This window comes from Chionomys nivalis, chromosome 1, assembly GCF_950005125.1.
Source record: "Chionomys nivalis chromosome 1, mChiNiv1.1, whole genome shotgun sequence".
In the NCBI taxonomy this organism is placed as follows: Eukaryota; Metazoa; Chordata; class Mammalia; order Rodentia; family Cricetidae; genus Chionomys; species Chionomys nivalis.
In genome coordinates this window covers 29,772,110-29,791,696 of record NC_080086.1, presented here as the reverse complement: position 1 = coordinate 29,791,696, position 19,587 = coordinate 29,772,110, and the positions used below count along the sequence as shown (strand labels likewise).

The window sequence follows — 19,587 nt, the reverse complement described above, 5'->3', positions numbered from 1 at the left end:
CATCAGTAAGTACACCGTGCGCATGCTATCCTGGTAGAGGCCAAAAGTGGGCACTGGATCCTGTGTACTGGAATTCAGATCACTATGAGCCACCATATTGATCCTGCAGACCAAACCTGGGTCTTCTTCAAGAGCAGCAAGGGAGCCGGGCCGTGGTGGCACACGCCTTTAATCCCAGCACTTGGGAGGCAGAGGCAGGTGGATCTCTGTGAGTTCGAGACCAGCCTGGTCTACAGAGCTAGTTCCAGGACAGGCTACAAAACCACAGAGAAACCCTGTCTTGAAAAAAAAAAAAAAAAAAAAAAAAAAAAAAAGAGCAGCAAGGGCTCTTAACCCAAGGGCCATTTCGCCAGATCCCACACATCAGAATTTAACTAACTCCTCGCCATCTCTCTAAATGTCTCCAATTCTATGAAATTATCTGAAAACTGCATCCCGTTTTCAGAAATATCACTGCAACATCTACCTTCTACTTTTGAAATTTTTAATGAATGTTTTCCGGATAGGGTTTCTCTGTGTAGGTCTGGCTGTCCTGGAACTCACTTTGTAGACCAGGCTGGTCTTGAACTCAGAAATCCGCCTGCCTCTGCTTTCCAAACACTAGATTAAGGGTGTGTGGCACCACCGCCCAGCCTGATTTTTTTCATATCAACACCTTGTCCCACTCCTAGACAGAAAGTTATAGAACAAAGAAATCATTATGTGCTGGCTAGTTTTATGTCAACTTGACACAGGCTAGACTGACTGGAGAGGAGGGAGCCTCAACTGAGAAAATGCCTCCATCAGATCAGGCTGTAGGCAAGCTTGTAGAGCATTCTCTTAGTGATTGATGTGGAAGGACCCAGCCCATTAATCAGTGGTGCTATCCCTGAGCTGGTGGTCCTGAGGTGTATAAGAAAGCAGGCTGGAGAGATGGCTCAGTGGTTAAGAGCACTGGCTGCTCTTCCAGAGGACCCAGGTTCAGTTCCCAGCACCCACATGGCAGTTCATAAATGTCTGTAACTCCAGTTCCAGGGCTTCTGACATCCTCACACAGACATATATGCAGGCAAAAATACCCATGGACAGAAAGACAGAGAGACAGAGAGAGAGAGAGACAGAGAAAGACAGAGAGAGAGAGAGACAGAGAGAGAAGGAGGAGGAGGAGGAAAGAAGGAAGGAAGGAAGGAAGGAAGGAAGGAAGGAAGGAAGGAAGGAAGGAAGGAAGGAAGGAAGATAGATTAAGTCACGTGGAATAAGCCAGCAAGCAGCAACCCTCCATGATCTTGGCATCAGCTCCTGCCTCCAGATTCCTGCCCAGATGTCCTTCAGTGATGGACTGTGATGTGAAAGCATAAGCCAAATAAACTCTTTCCTCCCCAATTTGCTTTAGGTCAAGGTGTTTCATTATAGCATTAGTAACCCTAACTAAGACGCCATATCTTGATCATCATATCTAAACAACCTAGCACATTGCTTTGTTTGAGCTATATATTAAACAAACATGACTGGGTGAAAGGCTGTGATCATTTCAGCCAAGAAACCCTCTTCTATTTGTTAATAATTTTAGTTGTTTTCCTTTAAAGCTATCCCAACAGTAGTTATGTCTTTTTCTGCATATGGAGCCCAAATTGCACACCATCCATATCTTAAACTACCAGGCTATTTTGTGAAGACGGAGCAGGAAGTGTGCTCCCCTGTCATTACTTTGCCACCCTAGAGTTTGGGACTGCCATCCTCTGTACACTTTTCCAGGGCTAAACCAATATACCTCACACAGGGACAATCAAATGACAGGCTCTGGGCACTGGAGGCCAGCCTCACAGATGACACGAAGGCGCGTGGTGGGCTGAGCTGGCAGAGATTGCTAGAAAGTGGCAGGGTGGCTCGTTGGGGCTCTGGTGGCTGTGGTCAAGCCCTGGGTACAGCTGGGAGGGGCAGCTTTACTACTCTGGTAGCTCTTGGTATGCAGGGTGTGGAGGAGGGAACACTAGCAACCCCCTTCCTACTTCTCCATTCCTACCTAATTCCCTGCTCCTTCCCCAGAGGAATAGCTCTGAACTGGGAGTAAGACACAGCATAGGAGGGAATTTTGATGCAAAACATCTGGGCTTCTTAAAATAAAAATAAAAGTTTAGGGAACAAGTATAGCCATCTTTCAAATCTCACCCTACCTCCCCCCACCCCCCAATCTCCTCACCCCCGCACCATAAAGAAATCAAGACAGGACTGGGACACATGTCACAGCAGATGGACTTTAGAGTCCTAGGAATCTAAGAAGAGGGAATCGTGACCCTCAGTGGCCAGGCTTGGGCTCTTGTTAGAAGTCACAACAAGGACCAGGCATGGTGGCACATGTCTTTAACTCCAGCACTGGGGAGGCAGAGGTAGGTGGATCTCTGTGAGCTTGAGCCAGCCTGGCCTACAGAGTGAGTTCGGGGACAGCCAGGACTACAGAGAAATCCTGACCAAAAAAAAAAAAAAACCAGAAAGAAAGAAATCACAAGGAGAAAGACAGACTATCTGACATATACCCACTGTCACCACTGGGAAAAATAGCAAGCTGCAGATTAGCATGGGCTACAGAGTGAAAAGCTGTCTCAAAAAGAAAAAAGAAACCACAAGGAGCACAAAGTCAATTTTGGAATAAGAAGCTGGGAACATATTTTTGGAGAAGGGTCAGTTTGGAAAAAGAAATAATTTTTTTAAATAAAAGTCTAAAACCCCACAAGTCAGATCCACCGAGGAGAGAAACACAACAGATTCAGAAACTGGTATAAAGAAGCCAGCAAAATCCAGAGGCTAGAAGGGAGCCAGAGTGCAAGCTTATTATTATTATTAATTATTTTATTACAGCCAGCTGGGCCTGGTCTTGGCCCAGAAAGCACTCCTGAGTAGAGGAAAAGTGAAGAGGAGGGATGGCACTGACTTCAGGACCACAGAGCAACGGCTTTCCTGTCTAGTGTAGAGTATCCCACGAACCATGCTGGCAAAGGGTGTTCCGAGGAGGAAGTGAATTCAAGCCTCCCCCACCCCTACACACTCCAAGGAAACTCAGCCACCTGCACCCGGGTGACCAGAATGTGAAGGCTTCTACAAAAAACAAAACCTGAGGAGGGAGGCTGGGGTCAAGCGAAGAAAGAATTCTAAGTATGGCTACATGCTTGCATCTCAGAGCACCCTTCTTCCCCAGGTGCACCGGCTCTTTCACCTCGGCAGTGCTCAAGAGGCAGAGACCACAGTCTCTTATCCCAACTGAAAGGAGACCATGTAGGCCAAATCCCTCTCGTCCTCTTCATCTCTAGCTACATATAGTAGCTTGATCTCTTGCGACAGCCAGTCTCCTAGCTCACAGCTAGAATTACGTTCTTTGCCACAGAGAGGTTGGACTATAAGCACACATCTCCAAACCGTCCCTGCTTAGTTCCAGAAACAATAATTTCTTCTGAGCCACAAAAGACAAAAGACCAACATCCAGTTGTTGACCAAAGTATCTACCAAGAGGGTATTTTTTGAGATTCTTTATGCAGAAAAGCGAAACCCAGGCAGAAGATAAAAGCGAACTTCCTCTTTAGGCTGGGGAAGGGCACCTGACCCTTCGAGAAACTTCTCCACTCCATTCTGGCTACCACAAGACATTTAACTTTGTTAGGCTAATCAAAAGTATATTGGAAGTCACTGTGGATAATCATACCTATTGAAGAAGGGAAAAGCCATTTCCTACCGTTTTCCTAAGCAGAAACGTGAATGCTTTGGTGAAATAAAAATGTAAGTAGGAATCTACCCATGGCAGGGTCGCTTGAGAGGGATCTAGGGAGTTTGTTAGATCCGCGGGCTTTGCAAGGGCTTCAAACACTGGAGGAGGCAGTCTGGACGAGCGGAGAACTACGCATTCAGTAGGTGGGATACTTGGAAACAGTGGCGCACGCGATGCGGGAAGACCCGGCGGCTCTCTCGATGGTGTAATTGAAAAAGAACCCCAGAAATTTCGGCCGGAGGGAAAACAGGGAGCCAACCACACACCAGCAAGCGGAGGGCAAAGCTGGGGCGGTGCCGACCGCAGCGTGCAGCCGAATTGCGCCGCAGCGCCGGAGCCCGCGCTCGCTAACCACGCGTTTCTGTTCGCGAGGCTGCTTGTTCCGCACGGTGGAAGGCGCCCCAAACCTCTCCCGGCGCTCAAGGAGCCACGAGAGCGTCCTGGTCCCACTCTGCCCTGGGCAGGCCAGAATCGGGGACCCACGGCGGGCCCCACCAGCCAGGGTCGCGGGTAAAGCGAGGGGCGGCGCTGGCACCTGGAGCCTACTCGGAGAGGCGGATCCCTGCCCCGGAGCGCCCGCCCACCTCTGCCACCTCCTTGGGCCCCCCGGCGCTACGTACTGCGATTCAGGGGGTTCCCGCCGGCCTGGGCCGACGCCACCAGCTCCAGATACAGAGTCCAGAGTCCCACCGATACCACGGCGAGCAGCAGCAGCAGCCGGAAGCGCCTCCTCAGCAGCTTGATCGGACGCAGGAGCAGCATCAGCAGCGCGGCGCGGGGGCTCCCCATGGCTCTGCTCCCGGCCGTCCGCCCAAGCACGGGCTACCCAGTACCCGCTGCCCCGACCCGGCTCCGCCGCTCAGCGCGGCGCGCAAGAAGTCTCCCCCGGTCGCTCTCCGGCCGGCCGGCCGCTCATGCTCCGCGCGCTGGGGTCCCTCGGCTGCGCGGGCGTCTCGCAGGTCTCTCTCCGGCCGCGGAGCCCGGCTCCTCCTCCCCAAGTGTCCACTCCACGCCTCTCCTCGTCGCAGGCCCGCCACCTCCCTCCCTCCCTCCCCGCTCGCTCCTGCACCCAGACTAGGAGGCTCTCCTAGGTGCCCGCGGGCTCCTGCGCTCGCTCGCGACAGTTAGGGCGCTTTCTCTCGGCTCGGAGCTTTACCTTACACCCTACCCGTCCCGCCCCCGCCTCGGCCCCGCCCCCAGGCACAGGTGGGCCCTGCCCCCTAGAGGCAGAGGACTGGCGAGAGGTGGGGCCAGAGAGCAAGTCCCTGGTGCAGCCACCCGCTTGGGGTTAGGTAGGAGGGTGTGTGGGATATGTGATAAGGGAGATTTGGGAATGAAAGAAGATTCGAGTTAAGACGTGGGCTCTGTGACTGAAGGAAACTCAGGCACCGCCAAGATATTTGAGGGTGCTCCTTCCGAAGCTGGTGTGGAGTTGAGACTCATTTTTTGTTAGAGTGACCTGGGTGACCTTGGCCTCAGGGACTTTCTCTGTCTAAAAGGACCCTAGCCCCAAGGGACACTTAGCCTTAACTCTGTCTTCCAAGTCAAATTTGAATACCGTTCTTTCCTGGTCACAACTACACTCTGAAAGACACGGGGTGGGGGGGGGGGCTTAACAAGGAGTTTCCCCCATTTCGGGTGGAAGCGATGTTGGAGAACTTAAAAAAGAAAAAAAGACTGGAGGTGCAACTCAATAGTAGACCACATGCTTGGCTTGTAGGAGGCCCTGGGTTCCATTCCTAGAACTCTAAAAGAAATAAGGAAATGAAGAGAGGGCGAGCTGTTGTAGAGATGGCTCACCCGTGGGTGCGTGATGCTCTACAGGACCTGAGCTGGGTTCACCTGGGAACCGAACCTCTGCTAGCTTCTGCTGCAGCAGCCTCCGCTCACGTGTATTACCCACACAGAGAGGGAGGGTGTCTCTGTGTAACAAACAGTATTGGCTGTCCCAGAACTCGCTTGGTAGACTAGACTGGCCTCGAACTCACTGAAATCTGCTTGCCTCTCCCTCCCAAGTGCTGGGGATTAAAGATGTGCACCACCAACCCTAGCTAAAATAAAATATTTTAAAAAGGGGGAAAAAAGAAAAATAAAAAGGAGGGGCACCTCTTCCTTGAGGAGCCCATACCACTGTTGCATATGCATTACTTCCTTCTGAGTCCCTCTTTTTCTCCACCCTCGTGCTTAAGTCTTTATTAAAATACCTTTAATAAAATCTGGAGCTCTACATCACACACGCGCACACACACAAACACACACACTGAAAAGGAGGGGAAAAATCACTCAGGGTTGAAAGGGTCCAGATATTCCACATTCCAATGCCCCGACTTTAGGCAGAGAAAGCAGTATTACCTGATTTAAATGGGATAGTTAAAAACCCAGATGGGCAGAGTGAATTATCAGAGGTCACCCAGCGGCTGGAGGCTCAATTTTTCCCTCTTGTGGAGAAAAAAAATCAGAAGAATGTGGAGAGAGCTGGGCATGGTGACACCCACCTGTGATCCCAGGGATCAGAGGTAAATGTAAGGAGGACCTGAAATTCAAAAGTCATCCTCAACTACATAGTTGAATTTGAGGACAGCCTAAGATACATAAAAGTACATAAAGATACATAGGGGGAAAAAATTGGAAGAGGAGGAAAAGTGGAAAGTTCCAATGTGTCTCAGGATATCTTAAAATCAAGCACCTGCCATGAAAGGGCAGGATCTACGGACTAAGCATTTCCTCACTCCAGTTCTTCAGTGGGAGGGAGCACAAAGGGCAGCTTCTGAGGGACGTCCCTGGGAAGTGTCCCTGTGACATTCTAAAGCCCTGCATAGATGTTCATTTGTTTGTTTACCAAAAGTCCAAAGCAGGAGGGCAGCTTGTTCAAGATGGCCTGAGTCTGCCGGGAAGGGACTGAGGTCCCTGTCAAATCTCTCTCTTTCATTGGTAGCAGCGCTGCTGGGCGTCAGGCTGAGTCTCTTGCAGTGTTTTGTCATGGAAGTGGGTGGTAGCCTGTTCCTACCATGACTCTCTCCTGAAAGCTGGCCATCATTTCATTCAATCAAATAAATGCTCAAAGTGGGAACTGGGAGAGATGGGAAACAGGGAGCATGCTGTCTCTTGGAGGAGAAAGGGTATTCACAAAGAAATCAGACGCTTTAAAGGTCAAATTTCTGGCCCAAGCAGTAAGTTTGCAAGAAAGTCAGAAGAAGAATGAAACCACCTTGCCCCTCTCCACCTGTGCCCTCCTCACCTCTCTTTTTCTCGGCTTTTTCTAAGGACTGGGCTCAGGTCTTGGGCATGCTAGACCCCTGAGTCACTCCCTAGCCCTGTGTTCTGTTCTTATAAAACTTCCCTGATAAAGATGGAGGTGGGGGGAGAGAAGAGCAGGAAATTCGCATGGTTCCCCTCTCCTCTCTTCTGTCCACGTTCCTGCTGCATGTGCCTCTGTGGTACCCTGCTTGCTCTACACCCCTTTGCATACTGGGCAGGTGGCAGAGCACTGATTGACACCTGACCTTTGCATTCCTTTCTGGCTTCTGGTGTCTCACAGACTCTGGCACTCAAGTCTCTTTCCCGATCAACTGAATTCCAGAGCTAAGTACATGGGTTGGAATACTCACGCTGACCCACATACACAGGCTAATATATTAAATATATTGTTTATCATGTCGTCTTGTTGTGTCAACTGGATACTCACTAATTCTTCAGATGTCTTTTGGTGACTTTTTACCCTCTGACACTGACCCTACCATAACCCAGAGTCACAATGCAGAGGCTGCACCAGAAAGGAAAATTAATTTCTTTCCTATTACCTGCAGTATCATTTGGGAAGCACTTTCTCTGGGTTTGGGTTTGGCAAGAATCTCAGCGTCAGGTCAAGCCATGCCATGGAAAAAGTCTTCTATTCTGATTACAGAAGCTTTGAAAGAAAGGTCAAGGCAAGCTTTGTAAAGTGGGCCAAGGTCAACACAGAGACACAAGGATTCTGGGGGTAGAGAATACAGAAGCCAAGAGTGAGCTGGGGTGTATCTCAGTGGTACACAAAGCCTTGGGTTTGATCCCTAGTGCAGGTGGGGGCACACTAACATGCACGTGTGTGCACATGAATATGCACAGGAACCCCCACCCCCAAAAAATAATCCTTAAAGTAAGAGGGAGGGGGGAAAGGTGATATGCATAAGATATGAAAGCAGAAGGAAAACTCGGGGAAGGAAGAGTAACAGGGGGCAACAAGTGATGAGGAAAATCAGTGTGTACCATAATAAAATTAATCATTTGGTATACTAAACTCTAAAAAAAAATATTATTTTAAAAAGAAAGTGAGGAGCTGGAGAGATGGTTCAGTGGTTAAGAGCACTGACTGCTCTTCCAGAGGACCTGGGTTCAATTCCCAGCAACCACATGGTGGCACACAACCATCTGTAATGAGATCTGCTGCCCTCATCTGGCCTGCAGGCATATATGCAAGCAGAATACTGTATACATAACAAATCAATCTTTAAAATAAATAAATAAATAAAAAGGAAGAGAAGGATAATGGATAATGTTGGGAGGTGATAGTGCATGCCTATAATTCAGCACTTAGGAGGCAGAAGCAGGTGAATCTCTGTGAGTTCAAGGCCAGCCTGGACTACAGAGCAAGTTCCAGGGCAGCTACGGCTACACAGAGAAAGCCTGTCAAAAAAAAAAAAAAAAAGCCTAATAGTCTACGTAGGGTAGCAGCAATGCCAAATACAGAACAATTCTTTTAAAAAATGTATCTTTTAGACTTATTTTATGTATATGAATGTGTGTACCTCAGAGGGCAACCTGGAGTCACAGATGGCTGTTACCCACATGTGGGTGCTGGGAATCAAACCCGGATCCTCTGAAGAACAGCCAGTGCTCTTAATGACAAAGCCATCTCTCCAGCCCCTGCAGAGCAATTAGTATCCTACCCATAGAGATGCATGAGGCCCTAGTCTAGGGATGCAGGTCAGTCGGTAGAGGGCTAACCTAGCCTTCACAAAGCCCTTGGCTCAGTCCCTAGTGTTACACCAAACTAACCTGCAATCCCAGCACTCCAGAGGTGGAAGTAGGAGAATCAGAAATTTAAGGTCATCCTGAGTTACATAGTGAATTTGAAGCCAGCCTGGGTTACCTAGCAAGAGCCTGTCTCAAACCCCCCATCACCCAAAATAAACACATTTAAGTAAGTGAGAAACTGTGTTAAAGCGCTATGTATCTTGGCAAGGCTTCAGCTTTTTTTCTCTCAACTCATGAAAATCATTTATAGAGAAGCAATAGGTTTCACTGGTTCATTTTACAGAGAGAAGACATAGGCCCAAAGATGTTAAATGCTAGATGCTGTACAGGCAACTCATGAGTCTTGAGCAAAAGAAAAAAGAAAGAAAAGGAGAAAGGAAGGAAGGAAGGAAGGAAGGAAGGAAGGAAGGAAGGAAGGAAGGAAGGAAGGAAGGAAGGAAGGAAAGAAGAAAGGAATCTTTCTGGTGTTAGAGGCAGGGAATATCAAATTCAGGACTTGTAATGCTGGCCAGACACCTTGACCTGCATCCCTGACCTCATCTGTATCTTACACAAGACTCCAACCCAGAAGCTCTTGCTCCAGGTCCTGTATACATTTCTTTTTGAGGTTCTGGGAATGGAACCCAGAACCTTACGAATGCTTTTACACGGAGCTGTATCCCAAGCCCTGGGCGCCAGTGTCTTTTTATTCCTCCCTTGCATATGCTGCTTCCAGGAAACGGAAGTTCCCCTGGAGAAATGAATTCACCCTGGAAACTCTGAGCTCTCTTTCAGCACATCTGCAAGTTATTCAGACAAGCTCTGCTCCTTACCCTTCCTCTCCCTGGCCTCAGCAGGGCCACCTGCTCTCTTCTTTAGTGAAGACATGTTTATTTCCATCCATGGTTTCCTGGGTTCATTAGCTACAAATAATTTTACAGAGTTTGCTTCTACAGGGCTGCTTCCCGGAGCAGGTAGAAACCCTTACTGAGTTAATGGCTCTTACTGTTATTTTTATTTTATTACAGCAGGGTCTCAATATGTCACCCAGGCTAGTCTCTCAATTCTTGGACTGAAACAATCCTCCTGCCTACGCCGCCACCAGCGTCATCATAGGCATGCTTCACCACACCAGGACTGAACCCTCCTTCCTGGTTTCTTCTCTTACTTGCCAGTATGGTCAGGTCATTCCATCTGGATGATGGAATAAGCAGCAGGAACTCTGCTGAGGTCCTCTGTCTGTAACCTTACAGACAGAAAAAGTGGATGCTTACCTTCTCCATGCAAGAGGAGCTGCAGACCTGTAATCCCAGAAAGTAAGGAAGCTAAAACAGAAGAATCTCATATTCAAGGTCAGTCTGGACTATAGACTGACTCAGAGGCAGTCACAGCAAGCACAGCAAAACTCTATCCCAATGTTATTTTTTAAATGAAGAGGAAGGACTGAAGATAGAGGATTTGCCTAGCGTGTGTGGGTCCTGTATTCAGTCCCCGACACTGAAAATAAACTGCAAGATTGAACCACAAGAGAAGAGTTGAGAGATACTGAACAGGATGGTAGTTTATTCGTCCTACACTCCAGAGTCAGGCAAACAGATCACTGTGAGTTCGAAGCCAGCCTAGTCTACGTAGTGAGTTCCAAACCAACCAGAACTACATAGTGAGACCCTGTCTCAAAAACAAAAAACAAATAAATCCACACTTTTGTTTATTTGTTTTGTTTTTTCAAAATGATTTCTCTGTGAAACAGTCCTGGTTATCCTGGAACTTGTTCTGTAGGTCAGGCTGACTTCCAACTCACAAAGATCTTCCTGTTTCTGCTTCCTGAATGCTGAAATTAAAGGTGTGTGCCACCACTGCCCAGTTACAAATTTATACTTTTAAAAAAAGGAACAAAAGTCTGGATTTTGATATTCAAACAGTTGGGCTATGTAAGTTTGAGGCCAGCCTGGTCTACAGAGTGAGTTCCAGGACAGGCTACACAGAGAAACCCTGTCTAGAAAAAAAGAAAGAAAGAAAAAGAAAAAAAAAAACAGAAAGAAAAAAAAGAAGGAACAAAAGAAATCAGACAAAGGAAGGTACAGAAAAGAAGAAAGGTAGACAATGTTATACTCATATCAAAGTAAAGCTCTTGGACTAGGGGAAACCCGCACCATCCACATGCTAGGAGACCGTGACTTTATTATACCCCATTCCCCAGTTTTCAGCACAATGTTCAGGGAACGGCAAGGAGGTATTCCCAGAGCAGAAATATGTGCTTTGAAGTTTTCCACTGAGCAATCCATTGCTTGGGCTTGCTTCCTTTTCCAGTTCAAAGTGAGAACGCACCCTACACACCCATTACTTTTTAGACAGGATTTTATGTAGCCCACGCTGGCCCCAAACTCCCTTGGTACAGGAGGCTAACCTTGACCATCTGATGATCCTCCTGCCTTCACCTCCCAAGTGCTAAGGTTACAGGTATGTAACACCATGACCAGTTTGGACTTTGTAATTTGAAATGGGGCTCACTGTGTGACAGGCTGGCTGAGTTCTTCCTGCCTCAGCCTCTGGAATGCTAGGATGATAGCCTTGTGCCTCGGGCAGGCTTGTTAGTTTGTGCACTGCGGATCAAACTCTGAGCCTCACACATGACAGGTATTTTTACCATTGAGCTACATGCCCACATTTTTTCTTCTAGCTGACCAAGTTTGACCCAAGTGTGCCACCATGGGCTGGTTTATGTGCTGCTTGGCATTAACTTTGTGCAGGTTAAGAAAAGATTGTATCCACTGAGTTGTATCTTAACTCCTGCTTCCAAATCATGACAACCATGCTTCCAGCCTTCCATCAGTAAAAGGGATTCCACAGAAATTCACCAGAACTTATGGGGGAGGAGTGCAGTTTTATTTTCTCAGGATTTGCAACAGAATAATATCAATTATTTTCCCCCACTGAGGTTTGCTTTGTTGCTAGGAAGCCCAGAGGATATAGGTAAAAAGCACTCTTCTTCCTCCTTCTCGCCCCCCCCATCTTTTTAGGGTTTGGTGTTGACACCAAGTCTTTAGATCATACATGGCAAGCAGCTCTAGCCCTGAGCTGCACTCCTAACCCCCAGAAAGGTCATTTGGATTTCTCTTTACGTTTAATTTTTATTTTTGTACTACAATTGAAAGTTTATCTTATCACTTAGGACAGAAACCTCTTTAATTGATGCCAAAACTTAAGTCAGAAGAGCTTCCCCTGAAGCTCTACTTCCTGTGTCTCTGAAGCCCCACAGAACTGCAGGTGCTACCCAGTCAGGAGCCCTTGCCTAGCATGCTTGAAGCCCTGGGTCCCATCCTGGTGTGTGTGCTTGCGTGGCAGGGTTGGGAGGCAGCAGGAGTTCTAAACTTGAAAGACACTACTCTCTTACCTTTCTCCAGGAAGACACTCTCGTGCCTGCATCCTGCACTCTGGTACCACGGATAATGGTGGGGAATGGGGAAGAGTTACTTCTCAGTCTAAGCTGAGTCTGGCATGCCCCCAAGCCACGTCTACTAGCTAGCTATGTGGTTCACCGTTCCTCTAAGCCGTTCCAGCTACAGTGAGGACCTGACACTTTTCTCCTGTCCTGCAAGGACGTATTTCACAGGCTTAGTTCTCAGAAGCTTGCACACACGCATGAGTCTGCACTCCCTGGTAGGGAGCTGCACAGACCATGGACCCAGAAGCAGCTCCTGGGCACACTTCAGCTCTCTGGCTCCACCTTCTGCATCTCTGGGGATGTTCCCAGCATTTTCAGAAGAGGCTGAAGGACCCTCGGCCTCTGGTGTTTCCCCTCTCTATCCTTCCATTGTGAAGAAAGGAACTCTTTAAGAGTCCTCATGTATACCAGGCAAATGTACTGCTACTGATCTAAGTCTTTAGACCTGAGCGATCTTTTGTTTGTTCTGGTTTTGTTTTGTTTGAGACAAGATCTTCTCTTAGCCCCTGTTGGTCTGAAACTCACTGTGTAGTTCTATCTGGAGTTCAATACTCATTGATCCTCCTGTCTCAGCTTTCCAAATGCTGGGGTTATTGTCATGGCTTTTGACCTGTTTTTATACTTCTGGCGATCTACCTGCCTCTTTAGCATCCAGTTGAAAAAAATCACTCAATAAATATTTTTTTTTCTAGAGATAGGCAACCCTGGCTGCCCTGGAAGTTGCTCTGTAGACCAGGCTGGCCTTAATCTCAGAGATCTACCTGCCTCTGCCTCCTCAGTGCTGAGATTGATTAGAGGCATGCACCACCTCTGGCTGGCATCAATAAACATTCTGTAATAATGGAAACTAAGCCTAATCTCTATTCACATGAGTCTCCATCTCCTCAACAGTCCACTCACCTAATGCCTTCCCCCTAGTAAAGTAGGCATGGTCCAGCCTGAAGCTGTAGCTCAGTGACTGGCTCTTGCCTAACACATTCAAAGCTTTGGACTCAAATTCCAGAATGGAAAAAGGAGGAGGAAGAAGAAGACAAAGAAAAGGGAAAGGAAGAGAAAGAAGAAAAAAGAAAGGAAGGAGGAAGGAAAGAGGAAAGGAAGGAAAGAAGGAAGGAAGGAAGGAAGGAAGGAAGGAAGGAAGGAAGGAAGGAAGGAAGGAAGGAAGAAAAATGAAGAAGGAAAGAAACACATCTATACTCCATTTCTGCTTTTCTTTCTCTGACTTTCACATTGTTCCTCAAACACAGTTGCACCCACTCACCTGCCTGGATTGTTTAGGCACCTTGGACAAATAGCTCCTCACTGTGCTACATTAACCTACCTTCTGCTTTGCCGGGGAAGGACAATGGTCCTAAAACCCAGTACATGTGCCAAGTGTCACAAAACAGCAGCAGCACTCAAGCCCTGAACAGACTTTCTGAAAACCGTCTTTGTCTAGGTCCTCTGGTCCAGGCTGTGAACCCGGTAAGAGAGCTCAGTCGGGCCACTCAGCCATCAGCCACTGCGGCATCTCAGCGGCGGGCTCGATTTCCAGACAGCGAAGCTGGGCACTGATGCAAGCCGGAGCAGCTGGTTTAGGGTTTCTCAGCCATGTTATCTAAGGACCGGCTGCTTGGGATTTGATCAGGGCTGGTTTGGGAGAGAGGCAGACGCCCGCTTCTCCCCAGAACAGACTGCTCTTTGAGCCCTGCCGCCACCGGGACTGGGGATGGATGAAAGAAAACAAAAATCCCCACTGTATGTGGTTTTCTGGAATTTAGTTTGGCCCCGGAGAGGGAAAATTAGAGAACAACATTGCTCCCCGACTCCCTACGCCCTCTGCAGGCAGTAAACCCCGCTAAAGCCTTGTCGAGGCTGGAAAGAGAAAGAATGAGACAAAATTTTCCCAAATCCTGTCAACAGTTGGCGGCTCCCATTTCATTCCCAGGGAAGCAGCAAGCTGCCTAGTGAAAAAGCCTGGTGTGTCAGTGTGTGCTGTTGCTCTGAGGCGCAGATGGAATTCAGGACCTCCAATGGGCCAGGCAGGAGCTCTACCTCTGAGCCACACCCCAGGCCTGAAGTTCACTATAAAGTCAGTTCGCAAGTCCCCACTGAAACCCAACATGCTGATCTGGCTAAGGAATGAAGAAGGTAGTGGCTTTAGCTCCCATTTTGGTTCCTTCATCCATAAGCTGCATACACTGTGTGTGTGTGTGTGTGTGTGTGTGTGTGTGTGTGTATGTTTGCAGAGAGCAGGAGTTGGGTGGGTAGGGGGTGGGGGTGGAGGTGATGGAAGTGGAGGGGGCCAGTGAGTGTGGGTGTTGAGGATAAGCAGAGGCCTCCCAGGGAAAATGGAGGGGTGAGTTCATCTTAGCACTTGTCGCCTTGGAGCTCCGAAAACATTCTTGTGTCTTGAGGATTCTGCTATTCCTCCAGGAGTCTTACTCGCAGAGGGATGTCAGGGCAGGTTGAAGAGAGATGTGTGTGATGGGGACTTCTATTCTATCATTCTGTGTCTTTTTGTTGTTGTTGTTGTTTGTTTGTTTGTTTGTTTGTTTTTCCCTGGAGCTGAGGACAGAACCCAGGGCCTTGTGCTTGCTAGGCAAGTGCTCTACCACTGAGCTAAATCCCCAACCCTCCATCCTATGACTTTAAAAGCAAAACAGGGGCTGGAGATTTAATTCAGTGGTAGAGAACTTGCCTATCAAGCTTACATCCCTGGGTTCTGTCCTCAGCTCCAGTTCTGGAAAGAAAGGAGAGAAAGAGAGAGAGAGAGAGAGAGAGAGAGAGAGAGAGAGAGAGAGAGAGAGAGAGAGAGAGAGAGAGAGAGAGAGAGAGAGCGTCTTGGTGTGGTGGCACATGCCTTTAATCCCAGCACTGGGGAGATAGAGAGGCAGGCTGATCTCTGTGAATTAGCAGCCAGTCTGATCTACAAAACAAATTCCAGGACAGTCAGAGCTGTCTCAAAAAAACAACAACAAAAACCAGAATTTTGTTTTGTTTTTCCAAGACAGAGTTTCTCTGTATCTTTAGAGCCTGTCCTGGAACTCTCTCTGTAGGCCAGGCTGGCCTCGAACTCACAGAGATCCGCCTGCTTCTGCCTCCCAAGAGCTGGGATTAAAGACATGTGCCACCACCTCCCAGCTCAGAATATATATATTCCTGGCAGACCTGGTACTTAACACTTACTATGTAGCCCACACTGGCCTCAAACTTGCAGAACTCCTCCTGCCTCAGCCTCCCCATAACAGAGGTTATAGGTACATGCTTTTGTTTCTGGCTTCTCCTTCAAAGGACAAAAAGTAAAGTGATCTCAGAAATTTCAGGACAGCCTCTCCCTTACTTTTCTCACATGGGTTGTCTGCCTGTTTGCTCTGCATTTTCAGGATGTGGCAGCTATCTTGGCCCTCTAGGTTGAGCATTGTCTTAGCCTTCTCTTAAATTCCATGCTATCCTTAAGGGAGACTACTGCTGCTTTGAAGACCTCTTCGGAAGCTGGGCGTGGTAGTATATACCCATAATCCCACCAATCCATAGGCTGGGTCAAGAGGATCACCTACGTGAGGCTAGCCTGGGATACATAGTGAGTCAAACAAACAAAACTGACTTTTTGGACAAGAAACCATAGCAGAGTCAAAGCAATGAGAACCCCGTAATGAGAGGATGCAGGTAACTTATTGCTTGAACCGGAATGCTCCTCAAAAGTTCAGTGCTCGGTGGTGGCGCACGCCTTTAATCCCAGCACTCGGGAGGCAGAGGCAGGCGGATCTCTGTGAGTTCGAGGCCAGCCTGGTCTACAAAGGGAGTTCCAGGACAGGCTCCAAAGCTACAGAGAAACCCTGTCTCGAAAAACCAAAAAAAAAAAAAAAAAAAAAAGTTCAGTGCTGACTTTGGAGATGAGGACTATTGGAGCATCTTCAGGTTATTGGGAATGTGTCATGAGAGGGTTGCCTGGCTGTTCTTCTTCTGAGTCCTGTTCTGTTTTGTGTTGTTTTGTTTTGAGAAGATATCATGTGACCCTAAATGGTCTCAAACCCACCATGTAGCTGAGGCTCGACTTGGACTCTGATCCCACTGCATCTACCCCTAAGTACTGGGATTACAGGTGTGTGCCACCATGCCCAGCTGACATGAGTTGCCACCATGATGTCTTGCCTTGCCACAGAGTGAAGAGGCCTAACTTAACATCAGAGGAGCCATGGCAGGCTGTAGACTAACAAACTGGTACTAGGCCTCGCCATTACAATAACCAAGAAAAGGCACAGACTGTACCCTGTGGGGGACCAATCAGAATTGAGACAAACAAGTACTAGATACTCCAGAACATTAAGAATAGCTTACCTAATACTCTGGTTTCTCTTCAGATCGTATAAATCTTTCGCCTTTTACTAAAGATTTCCGTGGAGAGGAACAACTCTGAGTCTTTACACAATTTTTTGAAGTCCTGCCTATGCAGGGCAAATATTCCGGTTTAAATAAAGACTTTAAAAAAAAAAAAAAAGAATAGCTTACCTAGCTTGTATATAAGGTGGCCAATTCCCTTACAGCAACCCCAGTACCAACCACTGTTTGACAAGACTTCTGTTAACTCATTCCTGCCCAATCAGGAGTTCAAGCCCCCATCTGAACCCAGAATTCCCCTACCCACCCATCCACCCACCCCATCCTTTACTTCTTAAAAACGCTGCCACAGCTGAGCTCAGGGCTCTCCCTGATCCAACCACTGTGTCGGAATGGAGGGAGGGCCCAATCTTGAGATTGCAATAAAGGCTCCTTGCTTTTGCACATGAACTTGGACTCCTGGTGGCCTCTGGGGGACCCATGATGCGGGCATAAGGCCAGCTGACAGCAGACTGAAAGCAGTGACTCTGGTCAAACTGTTTTCCTCATGGGCTGATTACTTCAGACATTTTTTATAGTAACAGAAAGCTGACTGACTCGTGTGTGTGTGTGTGTGTGTGTGTGTGTGCGCGCGCGTGCGCACGCGCGTGCATGTTCTCACACATGTGCGATGGCTCAATGGATGAAAGCACTTGCCTCTCAAGCCCGGCGACGTGAATTTAATCTGCAGAACCCACAGTCCATAGGACCAACCCCAAAAGTTGTTCTCTGACATCCACATGCATACTCTCTCATACATATATATCATACAGAGAGCGTGAAGAAGGAGAACAAAGAAGAATGGGCAGGCAAAGAAGAATATTTGTTTTTAAATCCAAGGTTATGATGGCTTAGCAACATTTGCTGCTCTTACAGAGTACCCCAGTTGAGTTCCCAGCACCTCCATGGTAGCTCACAACCATTTGTAATTCTAGTTCCAGATATCTTCTGGCCTCTGAGGACATCAGACATATGTGAGAATATACATACAAGTAGGCAAACACTTACACACATAAATTTTATTCTAAATGTCCCAGGTCAAAATTCCCAGGAAAGCCAACACTAGAAGAGGAGTGGGTAGCAGGGAGTGTGGAGGTACAGGAGACGCTGAGGTGATGCCAAGGAGCATGTAAGATGCAGGAAGGCCAGAGTCCATGTCCACACCTAGATTGCACAAGCAGCAGTCTCCCAAAGTCGGTGCTTTGGAGGAGAGGGCTAGAGGCCAGGAGAGCGGCACCTGCACTGGAGAGGGGGTAGGAAGTCAGAGACAGCTGGGCAGGCTGCCTTTGACTGACCACAGAACTTCACAGATGAGAACAAAATACACCTCAGGAAACAAGAAGGGAACGTGTAGCAAAGGAAGAATCTCATATAGTTGTTTTTTAAAGGAAGGAGATTATTGCTTTTACATAAACTAAGAAAGAGCAGGGGCCAGGCAGTGATGGCACACACCTTTAGTTCTGGCACTCAGAAGGCAGAGGCAGGTGGATCTCTGTGAGTTCAAGACCAGCCTGGTCTACAGAGCTAGTTCCAGGACAGCCTCCAAAGCTACAGAGAAATCCTGTCTCAAAAAAAAAAAAAAGAAAGAAAAGAAAAGAAAAGAAAAGAAAGGAGAGAGGGAGGGGGGGAGAGGGGGAGAGAGGGAGAGAGAAAGCAAGCGAGCAAGGGAGCATGGTCGTTAGCACAGAGAACAGAGCTCTCCCACAAACGCTGACAGAAGCTGCTCTGGGAAGTGACACAGCAGATGCAAGGCTAATCTAAGTAAAAGAGCTCCAGACAGATGAGTCCAGACTGTTTACGGAGCCTGAAGCCAAATGAAATCTTACAAAAGCTTGTGTGATGACATGACATTAGACTCATTCAGATTCTGGGTCCTGCATTTAATATTTAATTGTCCTCCAGATGTCAAGGCAAGTTTGACAATTAAAGGCTCTGAGGCCGTTAGCACACTCATATTAAAGCTGTGCTAACTTAAGATTAGCACTTCTATTGTTAAATGCTGAGATGATGGGAGGACAAAGGTGGGCCAGAGTGAAACAGAACAGCACAAAACCGCCGCGGGCCGACAGGGCAGCATGGGAACACAGTCACTGCAGCTGTGTCAGGGGGAAGTCACAGACTCAGGGATATTGGGCCAATGCATACTGGACCACCGTACTATCTACTACAACTGAATGCAAATGTATAGTTATCTCAAAGATAGAGACAAACGGACTGAATTATCTAGGATAATAAGATATGTATTTAGCCAAATCAAAAAAATTAGTTATCAACATGAAATTCCTGTATCATAATAACCTAGTATCTAGTTTTAATTGAATCAATTAATATGTGAATAAAATACAAGTGTATGTGTGTTTGTGTGTGTATGTGTGTATTTATATGTGTGTATGTGTGTGTTTATGTGTGTATGTGTATATGTGTGCATGTATGTATATGTGTGTACTTGTGTGTGTATATGTGCATGTATGTATATGTGTGTACTTGTGTGTTTATGTGTGTGTGTATGTGTGTGTTTGTGTGTCTATGTGTGTGTGTATTTGTGTGTGTGCGTGTGTGTGTGTTGCTGGAGGTGAGTCCAGAGCTCTTGGATGCTAGACAGTGGTGTACCACAGCCCCAGCAGCACTTCTTTTTTCCAGGGCTGGGGTTTGAACTCAGGACCTTATGCAAAGGACTATCTGGCAGGTGTGTGTGTGTGTGTGTGTGTGTGTGTGTGTGTGTGTGTGTATGAGAGAGAGAGAGAGAGAGAGAGAGAGAGAGAGAGAGAGAGAGAGATTATGCCAGCCAAGATGCAAAAGAGACAAGATGTCAAGAAAGTCAGTAAATAGCAACAATCACTGTCCCCACTGACCGCCCCGAGGCAAGGCCTTTGTGGTTCTCGGATCAGTCCTACTCTGTACACTCTTAGTCGCCACTTATTTTGGTCTGGCCATCCCATGGCACAGTTTTTGCCCATAAAACAAGGTTTTCACGTGGAAATTAAATACTCTTTTAAAAATGTTTTCTTTGCAGTGCCTCCTTTCAGATGGCAGCCAACTCCTCCTTCCAGCTTTACCC

At 47.6% G+C, this 19,587-nt stretch overlaps 1 protein-coding gene and 1 non-coding gene across 2 annotated transcripts in view; one reads left to right on the top strand and one right to left on the bottom strand.

The window, feature by feature from the left end:
- The window catches only part of B4galnt3 (beta-1,4-N-acetyl-galactosaminyltransferase 3), a 102,335-nt gene extending 97,810 nt beyond the window's left edge, over positions 1-4,525 (bottom strand). The window contains exon 1 of the mRNA XM_057782833.1: positions 4,357-4,525. Within this exon, the coding sequence (XP_057638816.1) occupies positions 4,357-4,525 (169 nt within the window). The remainder of the gene's footprint in view (positions 1-4,356) is intronic.
- Positions 4,526-16,493: 11,968 nt separating this feature from the next.
- LOC130890001 (U5 spliceosomal RNA) lies at positions 16,494-16,609 on the top strand. Its single transcript, XR_009058667.1, has one exon. It is a non-coding gene; the product is annotated as a U5 spliceosomal RNA (small nuclear RNA).
- Positions 16,610-19,587: the final 2,978 nt, after the last annotated feature.